This window comes from Corvus cornix, chromosome 10 (genome assembly GCF_000738735.6).
Source record: "Corvus cornix cornix isolate S_Up_H32 chromosome 10, ASM73873v5, whole genome shotgun sequence".
Lineage (NCBI taxonomy): Eukaryota > Metazoa > Chordata > Aves > Passeriformes > Corvidae > Corvus > Corvus cornix.
Window position 1 is genome coordinate 3,106,215 of NC_046340.1, and position 15,507 is coordinate 3,121,721.

Genomic DNA, 15,507 nt, shown 5'->3' on the forward strand with positions numbered 1-15,507 from the left:
GCAGAGGTGCCCCGGGAGCCAGGACTGAGACACCCTGGGGTTCTGTGCTGTGAAAGCTCTTTGGCTCTCAGAAAATGACCTGAGCATACAAAATGACAGAAAGGGACATTTAAACTTGGTAAATATTCGTAGCAGAGTCTTCCAGCTGGGAAGGGAGTACCTCATCTGGTTATCTGCTGGTTTGGAGAGTGAGTTCATGTGAATTATTTCAAAAGAGACAAAACTGGCTCAGCTATGTTGCCGCAGTGAAATGAGCCTGTGCCCAGGAGCCCAGGGACTGCAGGCTTGTGCTGGGCACTGGGAGAAGGCTGGGCTGGGGTTACACTTGTGCATGTGGGGATAAGCCAGCTTTGCTTTTTCCTGAGCTTGTGTGGGCAAAGGAGAGAAGGAGCCTGCCTGTCAGTAGAGAGAGATGCAAGTCTGATGAGGACACTGAACATCTACAGTGCACTGTTTGCTGGTTAAGCTACTAATGCTGAGTCTCACAGTGTAGGAGGGGAAACTGAGGCACAGGGCTTTTGATTTACCCCTCGAAATCACAGAATCAGTGGCAGAGACAAGCTAAGTTGCTGGTTTCCAAATCTGCACTCGCTGTTTGCCTTGCTCTCTCCATGAAGACATACCTATGCCCTCACAATTCTTGCCTTTTTTGCCACATTTGTCTTCACGTCTTTGAAACAAATACATAATCAAGCAATGTGTACACTGGGCTCAGTCTGTTGTACCCTACTTAGTGTTTGAGGGTTGTAACTATTATGTCACAACAAGACAGACACTTTCAATTTTGATAAAATGTAATCTCAAACTACTTAAAGACCAATTTTAATTAAACTGTTGAGAAATATCTCATGAAATCCTATGAGACTAATGATGAGTATAATTGAGCATGTGATCTCAACCAAATCACTTACGCACTTTGTGCTTCAGTGGCAGAAAGAGGTCTAAAAATCAGATTCCTGTATGGCTAATTTTTAATGATGCTGCCAATATCAACATTGGATTAAAATATGTTATATTTGAACAGAATTAACGTTAGTCTGTTAGTCTTTCTGCACAGTTGCCACTACCCCCCCCCCCCAAAAAAAAAAAAAAAAAAAGTTGTTTCCTGCTGCATAGAAAGAAAAGTTGCATTTCAGAGAGGGGAAAAGTGGCCTTAATTTCTGAGAGCAGCCAGTGACCCTGGATTCCTCTCTTTTCTTTAAAGAGAGGCCTTTCCTGAGACAAGGGGCTGTGCTGAAAATGAAGCCATGTTTGTCTTTAAATAGATGTCAGAGATCACAGTCGGTTTCGAAATTTTAGGGCAGCAGCTATCTGCAGTGGCACTGCCTGATAGGCAGTGCAAACAGAACAAAGAGGGTTGATCCTTTGTTACCTGCTTTTATTTGTATTTATTGTAGCCCTTCTCTATCGTATACAGTGTGTTTGGAGAGAAGTATCACTTCCCAAATTGAGTGTGCTCCTTTAGGTATGTGGTTGCTCCAGAGAAAAATAATCCATTTGCTTCAGAAAGCCCCTGTAGGCAGTCTTATGGTATAACCTGATTTTTACTGGCTCTAGCAGGGAATGGAGGCTATTTTGTAAATTTATCCCTATTTTATGTAGACTTCTGAGAATGAGTGGAACTTTTTTAAGCTGAGCATGTGGCAGATGGAAGTCTTGTGGGTACCTGGATGGGCACTTGTGATCTCTGCTGCAAGACACCCTGTGGACATTACCCATCCAGCCTGCTGGGGTACAGGGTCTGTGCATCCTTAGGGAAAAGTGCTTAGGGGTTTGACCCCAATGGCATTCACTAACAGAGCCTGGTGGGTTTGCATGTGGCCCATGCATGTCTGCTGAGAGCTTTGCATCGATCAGAATTAATGTATCTCAGCTCAGAACAGTCAGCACCCTGCCATCCTCTCTGGGCTTTTTTCTTCTTATAAAAATATTTATCTACCCAAGCAATAAGTTGAATGTAAGTTGCCTTAATTACTGTAGTGACGTTGAATGGTTGGTTGCTGGGTGACCTTGTTTCTGATTTTATGGTCTAGGCCAGCTCTGGCAGCAGAGAGGTGTGGCCATGTATTGCACTCCGTTGTCAGGCTTCTCCTGAGATGATCAGAGGTTCAGTGTCAGTTCTCCTACAGCACCTGGGAAGCTGTAAGCATCTGCCATTTGCTATGTGAAAACCTGGATCCACAAGGAAAGGCTGAAGGAGATAAATGCCTGACAAGGGGAACTATTAAAGCTTAAAAGAAAGGCCAAGCTCTGTGAAATGCAGCACAGAACCAGGATCTGCAACCTTGGATTAGACCAGTGACCATAAAACCGACGTGTGACTTATTGCAGGGCTTCCACAAACTGGGATACTGGAGCCTGCATGGTTTGCTTTGCTTTTGCTTGGAGGGTGATTTAATGTTTTTCATTGGAAAACAAAGTTTTGCAACTAATCAGACATGGAAGAAAATGAAGGAGCAGATGTTTCGGAAACCAGCTCTGTCTCTAATGGTCCTTGGTGCAAGGTGAGAACTTTGATTCCCCCTTCTCCCTCAGTTACAGAACATATTCTCTCTTTCTGCTGTTTACAAGTGACTTCAGTAAACCATTGCCCTTGGACCAGACTGAATACAACCTCTGCATCAGCTTTGTAAACAACTTCAGACATTCCTTAGAGCAAGGTTATGCTAAACATTAGGAACAGAAATGAAATGGTAATGTGTGTGGTTAAGTGACTGTTATCCACCTCACTGGAAAGTTTCAAATATCTGAGTAACTATAGGTTTCTGTGCTGTGGAAACTACCAAAATAGTTTTCTTAGGTGTTTGGAGAATCCAGAAACTTCATACAATTTTAGCAAAGCCACTGCTTTAAGATTTGCAGGTCAAATGTGTTGAGTAAAACTGTAGCAAGCAGAGGAGAAGATAAGCATTAACTTGGGCAAACAAATTGACAATTTAACTGCATGGAACTCAGTGTCCAGCAGCAACTCCTCCTATTGCCCCAGAGCTCACTCAGAGCATTTAACCTCCCGAATGGGTCAGCTGTGCTGCTTGTCAAATCCCGAACAGTGACGTTCAGAGATTGTGTTCTGTTTGCTTGTGTTTGTAATCTGATCTCATGTAACAACATTGTCCTCAGCTCACATATAACCACGGGGGTAACTCTGACATCCTGCCTGAAAAAAAACCTTGTTGTTTCCTGTGCTTGACGTTTGAAAGATTTCCAATTTGGACAGGTTAGCATGTTTATACTAATCTCATCCTGTTACTTGAAATTAAATGATTAGCATTTTGGAAGTTGGACATTCCACTTTCATTTTGGTTTCCCCAAAAATACTGCGGTTTGTTATCTCCACAAGTTTCAGAGGGGAGTGGTGGAAGTTTTTCTGTTGCCTGTGCTGAGGCCAGGATTTCAGTCCAGACATTTATGCTTTGGAGAAGGAGCCTCTGGGAGGTCACATCAGAAATGTGCCAGTTTGGATTCTAGCTCAGTGTTGCCTTCCCTTCATAGGAGTTACTTAAAACTAAGACAGAGAACTTAGGAAACTGGAAATTCTGAAAATAAAGGAGTGCTTGCTACTTGTTAAAAAATATTCTTAGTGAATACAGACGTGTGTATCTAATGAAAACAAGTCTGAAGAGCTGGTCAAGCAGAAGAAGCACAATCACCTTGTCCTGTTGGAACATCTCAGCATTGATTGCTTGGTGCCTCTCCCCTGGCACAGCCCAGACTGTTGTTCTCATCAGTGCTTAGGGTCCTTCACTTCAGCGTGTCTAACAAAAACTAAAAAAATTGCTGCTGCATTTGCTATTTGCTGTGCTCATTTTTTGTTTACAAAGTTGGATATCCAGTAAAAAGGCAGAAGCAACACTCCAAAAACAAAAAAAAAAACAAAAAAAAAAAAAAAAAAACCACACCAAAAAAAAAAAAAAAAAGGAAGAAAAAAGGGACAAAATAACGAGAGTTGTTTGTAAACATCAAGGCTGCAAATTATTCACATCAAATATTTGGCAACTAGGCAACAATAACAAAATATGTTCACAGAGCTCTAGAGCAGTTTGCAATCAAAAAGTCTGTTTTCATAGAATATATTGTTCATCTCATATCCTGATTTCTGTGGAGGCAGAAGGTTAGAAGCTGATTTCTGGAAGTAGTGTGCCTATTGGTGCTTTTTTAGACACAGATTTTAATTCACAGGAGCCTGGGCAGGATGCATGGCTGTGGCTGGAGAGAATATATTGAATAACAACATGCACTCTGTCATGGCCTAAAAGTTCACAGAGTAGGTGAAGATTTACATGTTATTGTTTTGTGGCTCATAGAATATGATTTTCTTTCTGTGAACCTGATATGTTCTAGTTTTTCCTTTAAAAAATGGGAAAAACTCCCCTCTGCCCTGGGAAAAATCTGGAGGATTTTTTCAACCATATTTTAATTATATTGGTTGCAGTCTTAAAAATCTTACTTCAGTGTGATAGCATATTTTTTCTCAATAAATATTGAGAAATAATATTGAGAATAGCTCATTATTCAGCTGTTCAGCAACTGCCTTCGCATCTTTCAAGTGCAAATTTGTGTTTGCAAATAACTTTGTCTGGCTCTCATTGTGGGTACAAGTGTTACTCATTAGAGCTCTTTGTCAGCATCCCAAAATGTGGTAATTGAAGATCCAGCTACAAATATTTCTGTTTGTGTTTCCTATCTTAGTGTTTAGTTTAAGAGGGCTGAATCTTAGGCAGAAGTGTGTTGATGTTCTTTTGTTTATGTTTATTATAAAATCATAAAATACTGTCATTTTCTGTGGTTAGCCTGGGCAGCGCCTGTGCTGTGGCTGAGCAGAGACCTGCACGTGGGCTGGCTCACACCAGTGCCAGCAGGGCCTTGCTGTCACACAATTCTAAATGCACTTAGAGGTTTTTAAATGAAAAAGGAGCTGGTTAGTTATTAACTTGAAGAAATATCTGATTTTAGAGAACAGAAGATTACAAAACAAACTGGATTTTCACCAGCTCCTGAAGGGCAAACAGTACACTGTGTCTGGGGGCAGGGGGGAGAGAATTTACTCCTCACATTTCCCTGCAGTGTGTGTTTGTGTTGAAGCTTTTTCACTCTCATAGTACTTGATGTAAATGTTAATTAGCACTCCAGGGGAAATGTGTTAACAAATGTACCTTTGACACAGGTCCACAGCTCCGCTTTGCTCTGTAGCTGCAGGCTGGAAAGATTAGCTGGCAAAGTAGCTGGTGCTGCTTTTGAGGAAACTCTTCAAACAGGAGTTCAGGGGAGCTTGCTGAACACTTGGATTTTGCTGCTCTGCTGCAGCTCAGGCTGCTCTTGCTGCTCTGTGGAAGAGGTGCTGGGTAAAATGTGAGCCCTTCTAAGCAAACTCCTAGAAAAGGGATACTTCTAACCATTAACAGGCTTCAAATAAGACTGCCTGGGTTATGGCTTTCATGAGATGAAGAAAAAATGACTTAGCACAAACTTCGTGGCAGAATTTATTCCTCCTCCTCCCCCAGTGCTGATCTTGATTAGCAATAAATAAGGGTGGTAAAGTAATTCCTGTATGTTGTTAGAGTAGAAAGGTAACAGTAGGGCATTCATAAACACATTTACCTCATCACTGCACTTCTTTGCCTTTCCATAAACAGCAGGGCAGAGATTCAGAAATGGAAACCATTCACAGGCTGGGATTTTTCAGCAGTATTCAAACCAGGTTAGCATTTAGATATATTGGTGAATTCTGGCCAGATTAATTCCAGAACCCACCATGACTTCTGTGAGAACATATGCAGAGCCACTTCTCAAGATCTGGCTTGTTCAGCTATTCATTTCTGTGCAGCATCAAATCCTGATTTTCCCTGATGAGGAATAGCTCATATTTAAGACACAGTGGGAAGAGTCCAAGGTTATTGACCACTCTCTGGAAATGAGGTTGGTAATTTTAGCCCAGCCCTCATGAAACTGGTCTGGGGTTTGCAATAGTGATGAAAACCCTGCTGCAGGAGCATGCCTTTGCCTCCAAGAGCAAAGGGCAAAACTGCTGTTGGGAGTCCTTCCCTTCCCTGGAGCAGGATGTTGCATGAAGGATGCTGGTGTTACCACATGGCTCTTGATCAGCTGGGCTGACCCTGGCATCCCTCTTGTGTTGCCCTCAGTGGGTATTTACAAGAAGGATGCCTCATACTTTTCCCCTTCCTGTAAAATGGTTTCTTTCTGGCTTTTATGGCCCTATGGGGAGTTTCAAGCCAGTGAGCTGTTGCTGGTGAGGGGCCATAGCTCCTGTTTCAGAGCTGACTCTGAGGTTTTCAGGGACTCCAGCAAGGAGTGGGCAGAATGTGAACTAGTGCATATCTGAGTGGTGAGCGGCCCACGGGACACGCTTCAGAGCCCCTGGGCAAGCCTGACCTCTAAGTAGGTCAGCCATGGAGAGGCACTGCTGCTTTGTGCTCACCACGTGTCCAGGCTGCAAGTGTGAACCAGGCTGTGCAGGGTGTGCTCGGGCTGTTTGTCCCAGCCGTGCCTTCAGCTGGGCTTTGCCTGTGGGCTGGGACAGCCCTGGGATGGCTTCCTGGCACAGGGAGCTCATGTGAGCACTCTTATTTTGAAGTGCAGGTGAAAGAAACACCAATCTTCTCCGCAGTGGGAGATCTCCTCACTTTGAATTGCTGCTAGATAAATGTGGCCTTGACTCGGTAAAATATGTCCAAAACTACTGGATGGAAGCCCTCTGGCAGGGTGCTGCCTGAGGATGCTGCTGCTGCTGGGGAGGAGAGTTTTGCTGCGTTTCAAACTGCTCCCTCCTTGCCCCTGCAGGGAGCCCCATCCGAGCAGAGAGCACGGAGCATCCCAAACCCACTGTGTGTGGAGGCACCGAGCAGGGATGGGGAGCCTGGGAAGGCACCCACCACCCCACAGCGCCTGAGCCTGCCCTGGAGGGTGCACTGACTCCAGCAGCCCCTCCGTGAGCATGGCTGGATTTTGGCATCCTCCAGCTGCCCATGAAGTGGTGACAGAGGTCAGACCTGAGCTACACTGGTTGGTGCCGTGGATGTGTTAGACCACTTCATTAAGAGTGATGGGCTGGATTAACATCTGGCCCTGCTCCTGCTGCAAAGCTCAATGTGAGAGATACTGGGCCCTGGGTTTGGCTGCCTGAGGAGGAGACAGCACATGGCACCTCCAGAGTCAACTAGTGATAGGTCATAACCAAGCAGACTGCCTACTGTCCTATGGTGGTGACAAAAGATAAAAGTAATTTTTATTGTTCAAAAAAAATTGTTTCAATAGCCCTCCTCCCCCCCAATTGCAATTAGTTTTCTCAGCTGCTATACTTTTGCTGCTTGTTTCTATATTCATAAACCTTGTCTTCCAAATTTTAGCAACAATAGATATACCAGTCAGCAATTGTCTAAGACCATGTAAAAATTGAAACTTTAAGGACAACAGTTCCATCCAGAGGGTTGTTGTCTAACTGGCTGCTTTGGTTTTGGCTCTTGCTGTATGTAATCTGACTCCACAGTATCCATCCAGGGGTTAAAACTCAGCTCAAGACAAGCACAAAACTCTGTCAGGTTTTGATAACTTGTTTGCTGTCTAACTCAGCAATAATCTGGTTCTCGCATTCGAGTAAACTGATCACCCAGCAGGAACTGGACTTCTGCCTTGTTGAAGGATGAATGTTGATTTAGTTGCTCAAAAGGAAAACATACAAGAAACGCAGAATTCTTGTTGACCCAACAACTGAAAGAAACATCACAACATTTCCTAAATCAACACACGGCAATTCTCAAAACAAAGTCTGAACAGCAGCCAGAAGCTTACAAGGCAGGAGATGATACTGTGACCAAACTGAGACCTTGAATCTTCCCTGCCTAAGCCATGGGGTGAGCTGGGAGCTCTGTCTGGTGACGTTCACTCGTGTCTCAGAAGAGCTGCTTGTGCATGAACCTACTTGCTTTGCAGTCAGGAAATTTAATTATTGCTTCCACAGTCGCCCTCACAGAGTACCCTCTGCATGAAATATGCATTCATACCTGATATGTCCCATGATTTTTTCTGTTTCCGCATATGGAGTTAAGGTTAATGTTCCATACACTGTGGACAAATAGTAGTTGTCATGGGAACCATAGCCTTGAATTTCCTGTCTCTAGAGTGATTAAATTCCCCGCAGTAATTTTGCTTTATTGGTTTGTTTCTGTAACTCCTTGTAACTCCTTGGTTTGCCCTGCTTGAGGACATTTCACAGGCTACTTGGATCTCCTCAGGCTTTTGCATTTTGTACACCAGTTTCAGGAAGAATTGAGTGTTTTTCACACGGTGTGTGAAGCAGCAGGAAGTAGAGTGGAGCGAAGCCCTCCCAGGGGCTCTGAGCCCCAGGCTCTGCAGTGGATACCCGGCTTGTTGAATTCTGTGCTGCTTGAAATCCCCAGCCTCGCTGAGCAGCCCCCTCCAACACCTGTCCAGCTTTAGCATCAGGGTGCTTCCTCCTGCCACGCTGTATCTGTGCTGTGTGAGGGCACCTGCTCATGCCCTGTCTGCAGGAGATGTGGAGAGCACCTTTATCTGTTCTCCCCAGGAGCCTGATGCTGGTACAGCCAGAGCGAGTGGTCAGCCTGCCTGCTGGAATTCACATGGAGAGCGTCAGCAGGAATCTGATGGGCTTTGAGAGTTTCTATCCCTGGTCCCACAATAACAAAAGGGATTTGGGGGCCTTTACAACACTGCTAGCTGCTCTGCCAGTGCTTTACAAACTGTCCAGATGTTTAGGTTTATTCCATAATCCTAGCCCTCCAGAAAATGGTATAAAATAATATTGAAATGGGAACAACAGCCTGTAGAAACATATCCCTAGCTGGTAAGTAAAATGAGTAAGTTGCTGTTAAATGCAAAATTTTATGCAAAAGGCATAAAAAGACAGTGGGAGCTTTTGCTGTTTAATCTGAAATGTTCTATAAAGAAAGCCAAGTGGCTACATATTGACAAAACTGGTCACCCCTAATTTAAGGCATGTCATAGGCAGTGGAAAAAGTGTTCCCATAGACTAATGTGGATAGAAATAGAGAGCAATTTGGAAAACTAATGCTAGAATGGCATCACTGTAACTGCAGACCCTGCAGGCTGGATGTCAGTGCCACCAGCTGAACAGTGCTTTCCTTCAGCAGCCTTCGTGGTACTGAGCTTGGTTAACTGGCACTGTGCACTTCGAAGTCGTGATAATTAAAGCTGGAGTGTCATCTGCATTGTAATTAATATGCTCCTCTGCACCTAATTCATTCTGGCAGTATAGATTAATGATGGTAAATGACCAACAAGGATTTATCATGAGATGATTCTTAGTTCTACAGGCTGCCTCAGACAATTACAGGAAGCGATTGTTAACTTCAGGCTATTGTCCCGGCGTAATCGTGCATGTGCATTCTCAGCGTTGTTTTGCAGTAAAGCCCATCCAAGGGCTTCATAAAGACTCAGTTATGGCCCCTAAGAGGCTGAGACACCCTCGTAAACGTGGGAGAGGGGAAGCACAGGCTGGTGACACCGCTCTGATTTCTCAGTATCCCAGGGCGTGTAGTCTCTGCCAGTATCGGCAGGAGCTGAGATGGAGAATTATTTCTGCAAATCAGATGCTTTTGCAAATGCAGTTGTGTTGGGAGGTCGGGCAACAGGGTCAGCTGTGCAGTGGGGTACCCAGCTGGGGCTGGGCAGCCTTGTTTGTTACCAGTACTCTTCCTCTGTGGCAGTGCTGGCGTCTCCTCCTTCGGTGCCATGGGGTGGAAGGACCTTTTTCTCTGAGCACGTTACAGGGCCACAGTACCTCAGCAGTCCTGTCTGCCAAGAACTGCTGGCATCTAAGCAACAGCCTCGAGAATGGTCATTATTTTGAACTAGCAAAACGCACTCTATAAAAAGAGATGCCCCCTCAAAAGAAAGATACTGAGCTTCCTGAAAGCTTAGAGCCTCAGGAGGTTTCACAAGTCGGGCTTGCAAAATCCTGATTTTCAAGCCAAGCTGGTCACAGCTGGGGGACAAAACCATGTCATGCTAAGCAAAAGGTCATGAAAAATTATATAAATGAAGTGAAATTTTCCAAAGCATATAAGGTGCTCAAGCTCTTCTTGCTTCTTGCAAGAAGTGGTTTCATCATTACATTTTCTTATAATAGCTTCCTTGTGTACACAAGGAACTTAACCTGGCTTATTTAAACTGCATCATGCATTGCTGCAAGAATACCTGATTAACAAGGTGATCAATGTGTGCTGTTCCACTTGTCAGTCAATAGGAATTAATATGCAGGAGACTAGTTCAGAAATGAGAGATTATAATGGACATTTGCTTTCCTTTGTGCTGAAGTGTTGCTGCGTGAGCAAACAAGTGCTAATACGATGAGCTGAGCTCCACTGCCTCCCCTCCCTGAGGCTGGCATGTTCCTCACTCCTCGACTGTTCCCCCATTTGTACCAATCCCAACCTTCCTCCTAGGAGCAGTGAGGCTCCTTCATGCTTGCAGTAGAGGCCTGGGATTTTTTTTTTTCCTCTGCCCCAGGGATGTTCCTGGGAGTGCCCCTCCAATCTCCTGTCAGTCCCATCCAGCCTCTGCAGCACCTTTTGCAGTCATGGCCATGAGCATGTGGTTGGCTGAAGCTGTCATTGACCCCAAATGGACTGGAGTCACTCTCTGGTGTGGTTGATTTACCAGTGTCATGTACTCCCATGCCAGACAAAGCACAAGGCTTAACTGCAAGTGGTTTTAGTGTTTATCGGAAAATATTGCTCAGTTTTGCCCGTGCTGCCCTGGGGACACCAGCGTGATCCTGGTGGCTGCTGGTTGTGCAACAGTGCTCCCTGTGCTACTTCTCTCCACTTTAATGACAGAGTTTCTCTTCCACCAGTAACCACATGGGATGGGTAATGAGACCCAAGCAAATGAGAAAGGTGGGGAAAGAATGAAAAAGCAGAAATACCTTTTATTTTCTTCCCCTCTTCTTCTTCCCCCTGGTAACAATATTTATTGGTAAGCAGGTGTAGCTGACCTGTCCCGCCTTCCCCAGCCTCAGAGAGATGGTGATGAGGTGGCTTTGGAGGGGAGGAGTGTGTGGATGAAAGAGGAGATCTCTGGGGCACCATGGCCATGGAAACATGCAAAGTTGGTGTTAGTGTTTGTTATTGTTGGCTGCAGAGATGCCTGCTCTGCACCTTCAGCCCTGAAGGAACTGGGGTACATCTGAAAGGGTTTATCTGTGAGTAAGAAAATAGGGGCTGGGAGCAGAGCTGGATCAATGGTGAGTTTTTTTGTTTGCTCTCTGACCCCTCCCCCTCAGCTATGAAATATAAACATAGATCTAATGAAACTAAAAGCAGAGGTCCCTTTGGAGAAAATTGAGGAGGCTTAGGATGAAAATTCTTAAATGTTGCAAATTGTTTTTATTCAGTCCCAAAGAGAATGCCTGCAGTTGCTTTATATGCTGTTAATGTTTGTCCTGTTTCATTTTGGAGAAGAAAAATCAAACCCAAACCATTTCATTTAGAAAATACCAAAGCAAAACATTTCACAGAACCATAGAATAGTTGAGGTTGGAGTGGAACACTGGAGATCATCTCGTTCAACCCCTCTGCTCAAAGCATATTTGAATACGCTATACATTTCTGTTTCGAATTTTTATCTGTGTCCATAGTAATTTCCCAGTTTTGGCTTGAATTTCTAAACAGATCTCAGTTCCCTCCCCAGTTGTATTTTGGGATCAACTTTGCATTTACTGATTTTTATTTTCTTAGGCTTCTACTTGGGAAATCGATGTCCTCTGTGCTAGGCTGGCAATGTATGCTGTCTTCAGACCCCATGCAGAAAGTGTTTTCCAGATGTCATGGATTCCATGTAGCTTCTCTTTTCTTCTTCTGCATAGCTTTATATAACCACAAGTGTTTGACTTTATATCTGCTTATTACAGCACACTTGTGACTTAAAAAGATGTGGACACTCATGGGAGCAAAACATTAGCATTTATTATAAAAGGTAGTGATATACTGTCTGGTTGGCTTCCTACCTGTGTCCACACATAGAATCATAGAGTCATTTAGATTGGAAAAGACCTTTAAGATCATCAAGTCCAGCCATAAACCCAACTAGTCCACCACTGAACGATGTTCCTGTGATCTCAAAATGCAGACCTATGTCTGCCAACGATTTACTAAAGGGACAAGGTAGTGTCTGTCATTTATCCACTAACTTTTTTTGCCAAGTTAAAATAAAAAACAACCCAAAACCGAAAAAAAAATTCCAAAACATTTGTAGCAAATAAAGAGCAGCTGAGGACCCAGAAACATGAATGACTAGGATGCCTCAGACTGGTATGTGCCCAAAAGCTTACACAAAGCCTAAAAAAAGGTTGCCCATGACAGTGTCACCCATGTGCCCCGTGGGCTTTGACATCTGAATTCCTACAAGCTGGGAGTGAGTGCACTGTCTGAGCTGCTGTTTTGGCAGAGATGTTTAATAGTAATTAGTGTGATCTGGACACTGGCTGCAGCAATACAATTGGATTTGTCCCATTTGGAGTCACAAAGTGCTGTGGGCCAGGACTGTGGAACTGTCTTTCACCTCTGTATGAGAACTGCCCTAATGTGAACCTCATGGAAAGGAAACCCCTCACTTCCAGTACTGCATGAAGCTTGTCCACTCTTTGTGAAATGGAAAGACAGTAAGGAATCTCAGAAAATGTAACTCAGCCCTTCTATAATTTTTTCTTTCTTTTACCAAGGATTTTAATTTCCTTTCCTGCCTTTTCTTATTGCAAATAAAAAAACCCCCCAGAAACCAAATGGCTAAAACTCCAGGGTTCCTTAGCAAAACTATTCCCTCATGCTTTCAGCTGGAGCAGTTTTCCAACAGTGACATGAGCTCACAATATGTTAGTCTGACTCTAAATAAGATTTTCCAGAGTTGGCTGAAGGTTTTGGCTTAGTTCTAGAATAAACTGCTCCGGAAACCTTTCTGGAGTGGATTCTGGATAACCTGGCACCATTCAAAGGATTAAAAAAGTCATGCATCATTTGCCCTTTCAAAATACTCAAGGCTTTTAAATTTCTCACCCCAGAAAATGTCTTTCTTTTCATCAAACATCAGCTGTTTCCAATTGCTTCATTCTATTTTGGTCACTTATTCTCTCTTTTCCTTCCCATGCATGACTAAATATCTCCTTTAAATCAACTTGAAGCAATTTGTTTTTCCATTCATCCATTGGGTTGTGCTGGTTTCTTTCACCGTTGGAATGCCACGTGAATGTCATACATTGAAGGAGCAATATCATCTGTGCAGTCCTGAGCGCAGGAGTACTTGGCGCCAGTTCTGCAGCTCAGTACTTGAAAGGCACGACAGCTGCTGGGTTCTGCATGCTTTAACTGGTTCATTTGCTGCAGCTCTGAGCAGAAATACCATGGCAGCCCCACACAACGGTGTGATGCCCAGGCTCGTGGTCTCATGATGAGCATTCTAGCTCTGGACCAGTGGGACTCATTCTGCCTCAGCTCAGCATTAAGCTCAAGCAGAGTGCTCCATCTGAGGGTCAGGCATGCTGAGCCTGTGAGCCAGGACAGGCTGCTCTGGCCTCGCTCCTTGGGAGGCTTCCTGAGCCACTGGTGCAACGCCCGGCTGCCACTTCGGCTGTGCCAGCTGGGCAAAGGCACAGGCTCCGTGCTGTGCACGATTCCTGGCGTGGATGTGGCCTAGGAGCAGGTCACCTTACGTAGAGGGGACTGGATGCCTTGTTAAAAGTGCACTGAGGTGCCGGTGCCAGCCCTCCTGACAAGATGGTCCGTGCAAGTCCCGCATCAAACTCCAGTGACCAAAAAACCATCCACACCTCAGTCCTGCCAGTGCTGTGGTGCCTAAATGCAATCTTGCCTTGATCTCTACAGCTGATGAGTAAGCACACTGCTCTTCAGTAACCTTGTCTTGTTGCCCTCAGATTAGAATGAAGTTTCTCCAGTCCTTGATCTCTTGTATAATATACGAGCACCCACCAGATTTCTGACCCATGCATGTGTGACACATGTGTTTTCCTTTCAGTTGACAAACACAGAAGCTGAAATTATCCAGAAAAAATAAATACCAAGGCCAAGCACAGGAAAGGGTTTGTTTCGGTTTGGGTTTCTTTCTTTTGGTGAAGTAAAGAATATGCTGGAGATAGATTTGACAAAGTGAGTGATCCAGATTTTTGTGGCAGTTGCATCCCAGCTCTAGCTGTCACAGCCACAGCTGATCCAAGCTGTGCTGCGTTCGGCAAGGGAAGGAGTCAGGTTCAGACCTGCCAGAAGGCCCTGAACACTAAACCCTTCTGTCCAGAGAGGGATATGTAAAGCTACGCTTCCTCAAGATTGCTGCCAAATGACTAATCTTGGACACTTTCAGGCATTCCAGCATGTCTGGTTAGTGGTTACTCTAGCCATCCTATCGTATTTTTGGGAACCAAATGTCTTGCACGCTGAAGCTAGGTGCATATTATACGAGGGGTTCCTATAATGGATGTAGGTAGAGTTAGCAGCCCGTGCACAGTGGCTTTGCACCAAAGATAACCTTGTGAACAGGGAGCATTGTGTACATGCTCAAAGTCAGACATGCAGGGGAATCAGTTTAGTTTACTTAGGAGTCATGGGCAGAGAGGGATTTTTAAACACAGATTGAATGAATCAGCCCATTAACTTCTGTTTTCCTTTCCATGCAAGTGACGAGTACCTGTTACAGCCAGAGGTGAGCTAACAAGACAGAGCTCTGCAATCAGCCCCGGGTCAGACCAGATCACGTTATTTACAGTAAAAGAGAGCTCAAATGCTTTCTGCAAAGAGATCCCAAGCTCAGACACTATCCTGTCACCTAACCTTGCTTGTTCCCATTTACTGAGGGACTCCCTAAACCTGGACTGTGGTGATTCTTTCATTGTATGTTGGGAGCTGTCTCGGGGTGTACTCCAGGGAGCGTTCAACCTTTATCTCATGGGATTTTCCTTTTTGTTTAAGGTCCAGCATTATTTGGTTTCAAAACATAACTATATGTCCAGACACTGACTATGTCCTGTACGTGTTTGAATGCTCTCCTGTAGGCAGCACATCTCCCAGAGGCTACTTCTGGTTCATGTCAATGATATTTGGGGTTTCACTCTGCTTTTTACTTTGATGATAAATTATTGTGGTTTCCAAAGGTTAATCATTAGTGCCCTGCAGAAGAGATGTCCTGTCCAGATAGTGTGGTTTCCATTTAATTGTCTTTTTGGATCTAGCTTTGTTCTTATACTGTGGGGTAATGTGCCAAAGATGGCACTATGCAGGCTGTGTTGACGAGTTGAACTGTGCTACAAAATACTCCTTTTGATCCTGCTGTTTTTTCTGAACTCCATCAGCTCCCTTTTTTTTTTGCCTTATATAGAAGCCCTTTGCCTTGTATCTCCTGTTTGGATCAGTGTTTGATGGGCTGGATCAGGTCACAGTACTTTCTTGTCTGCCTGAGACAGGATGGATATCCAAGAGGATGAGTTGA

The 15,507-nt window shown here is 44.4% G+C and overlaps 1 protein-coding gene across 1 annotated transcript in view; it reads left to right on the forward strand.

The window, feature by feature from the left end:
- The first annotated feature begins 2,097 nt into the window (after positions 1-2,097).
- Positions 2,098-15,507, forward strand: part of PDE8A (phosphodiesterase 8A) — a 153,362-nt gene continuing 139,952 nt past the window's right edge. Inside the window, exon 1 of the mRNA XM_039557607.1 lies at positions 2,098-2,504. Within this exon, the coding sequence (XP_039413541.1) occupies positions 2,439-2,504 (66 nt within the window). The 5' untranslated portion in view covers positions 2,098-2,438. The remainder of the gene's footprint in view (positions 2,505-15,507) is intronic.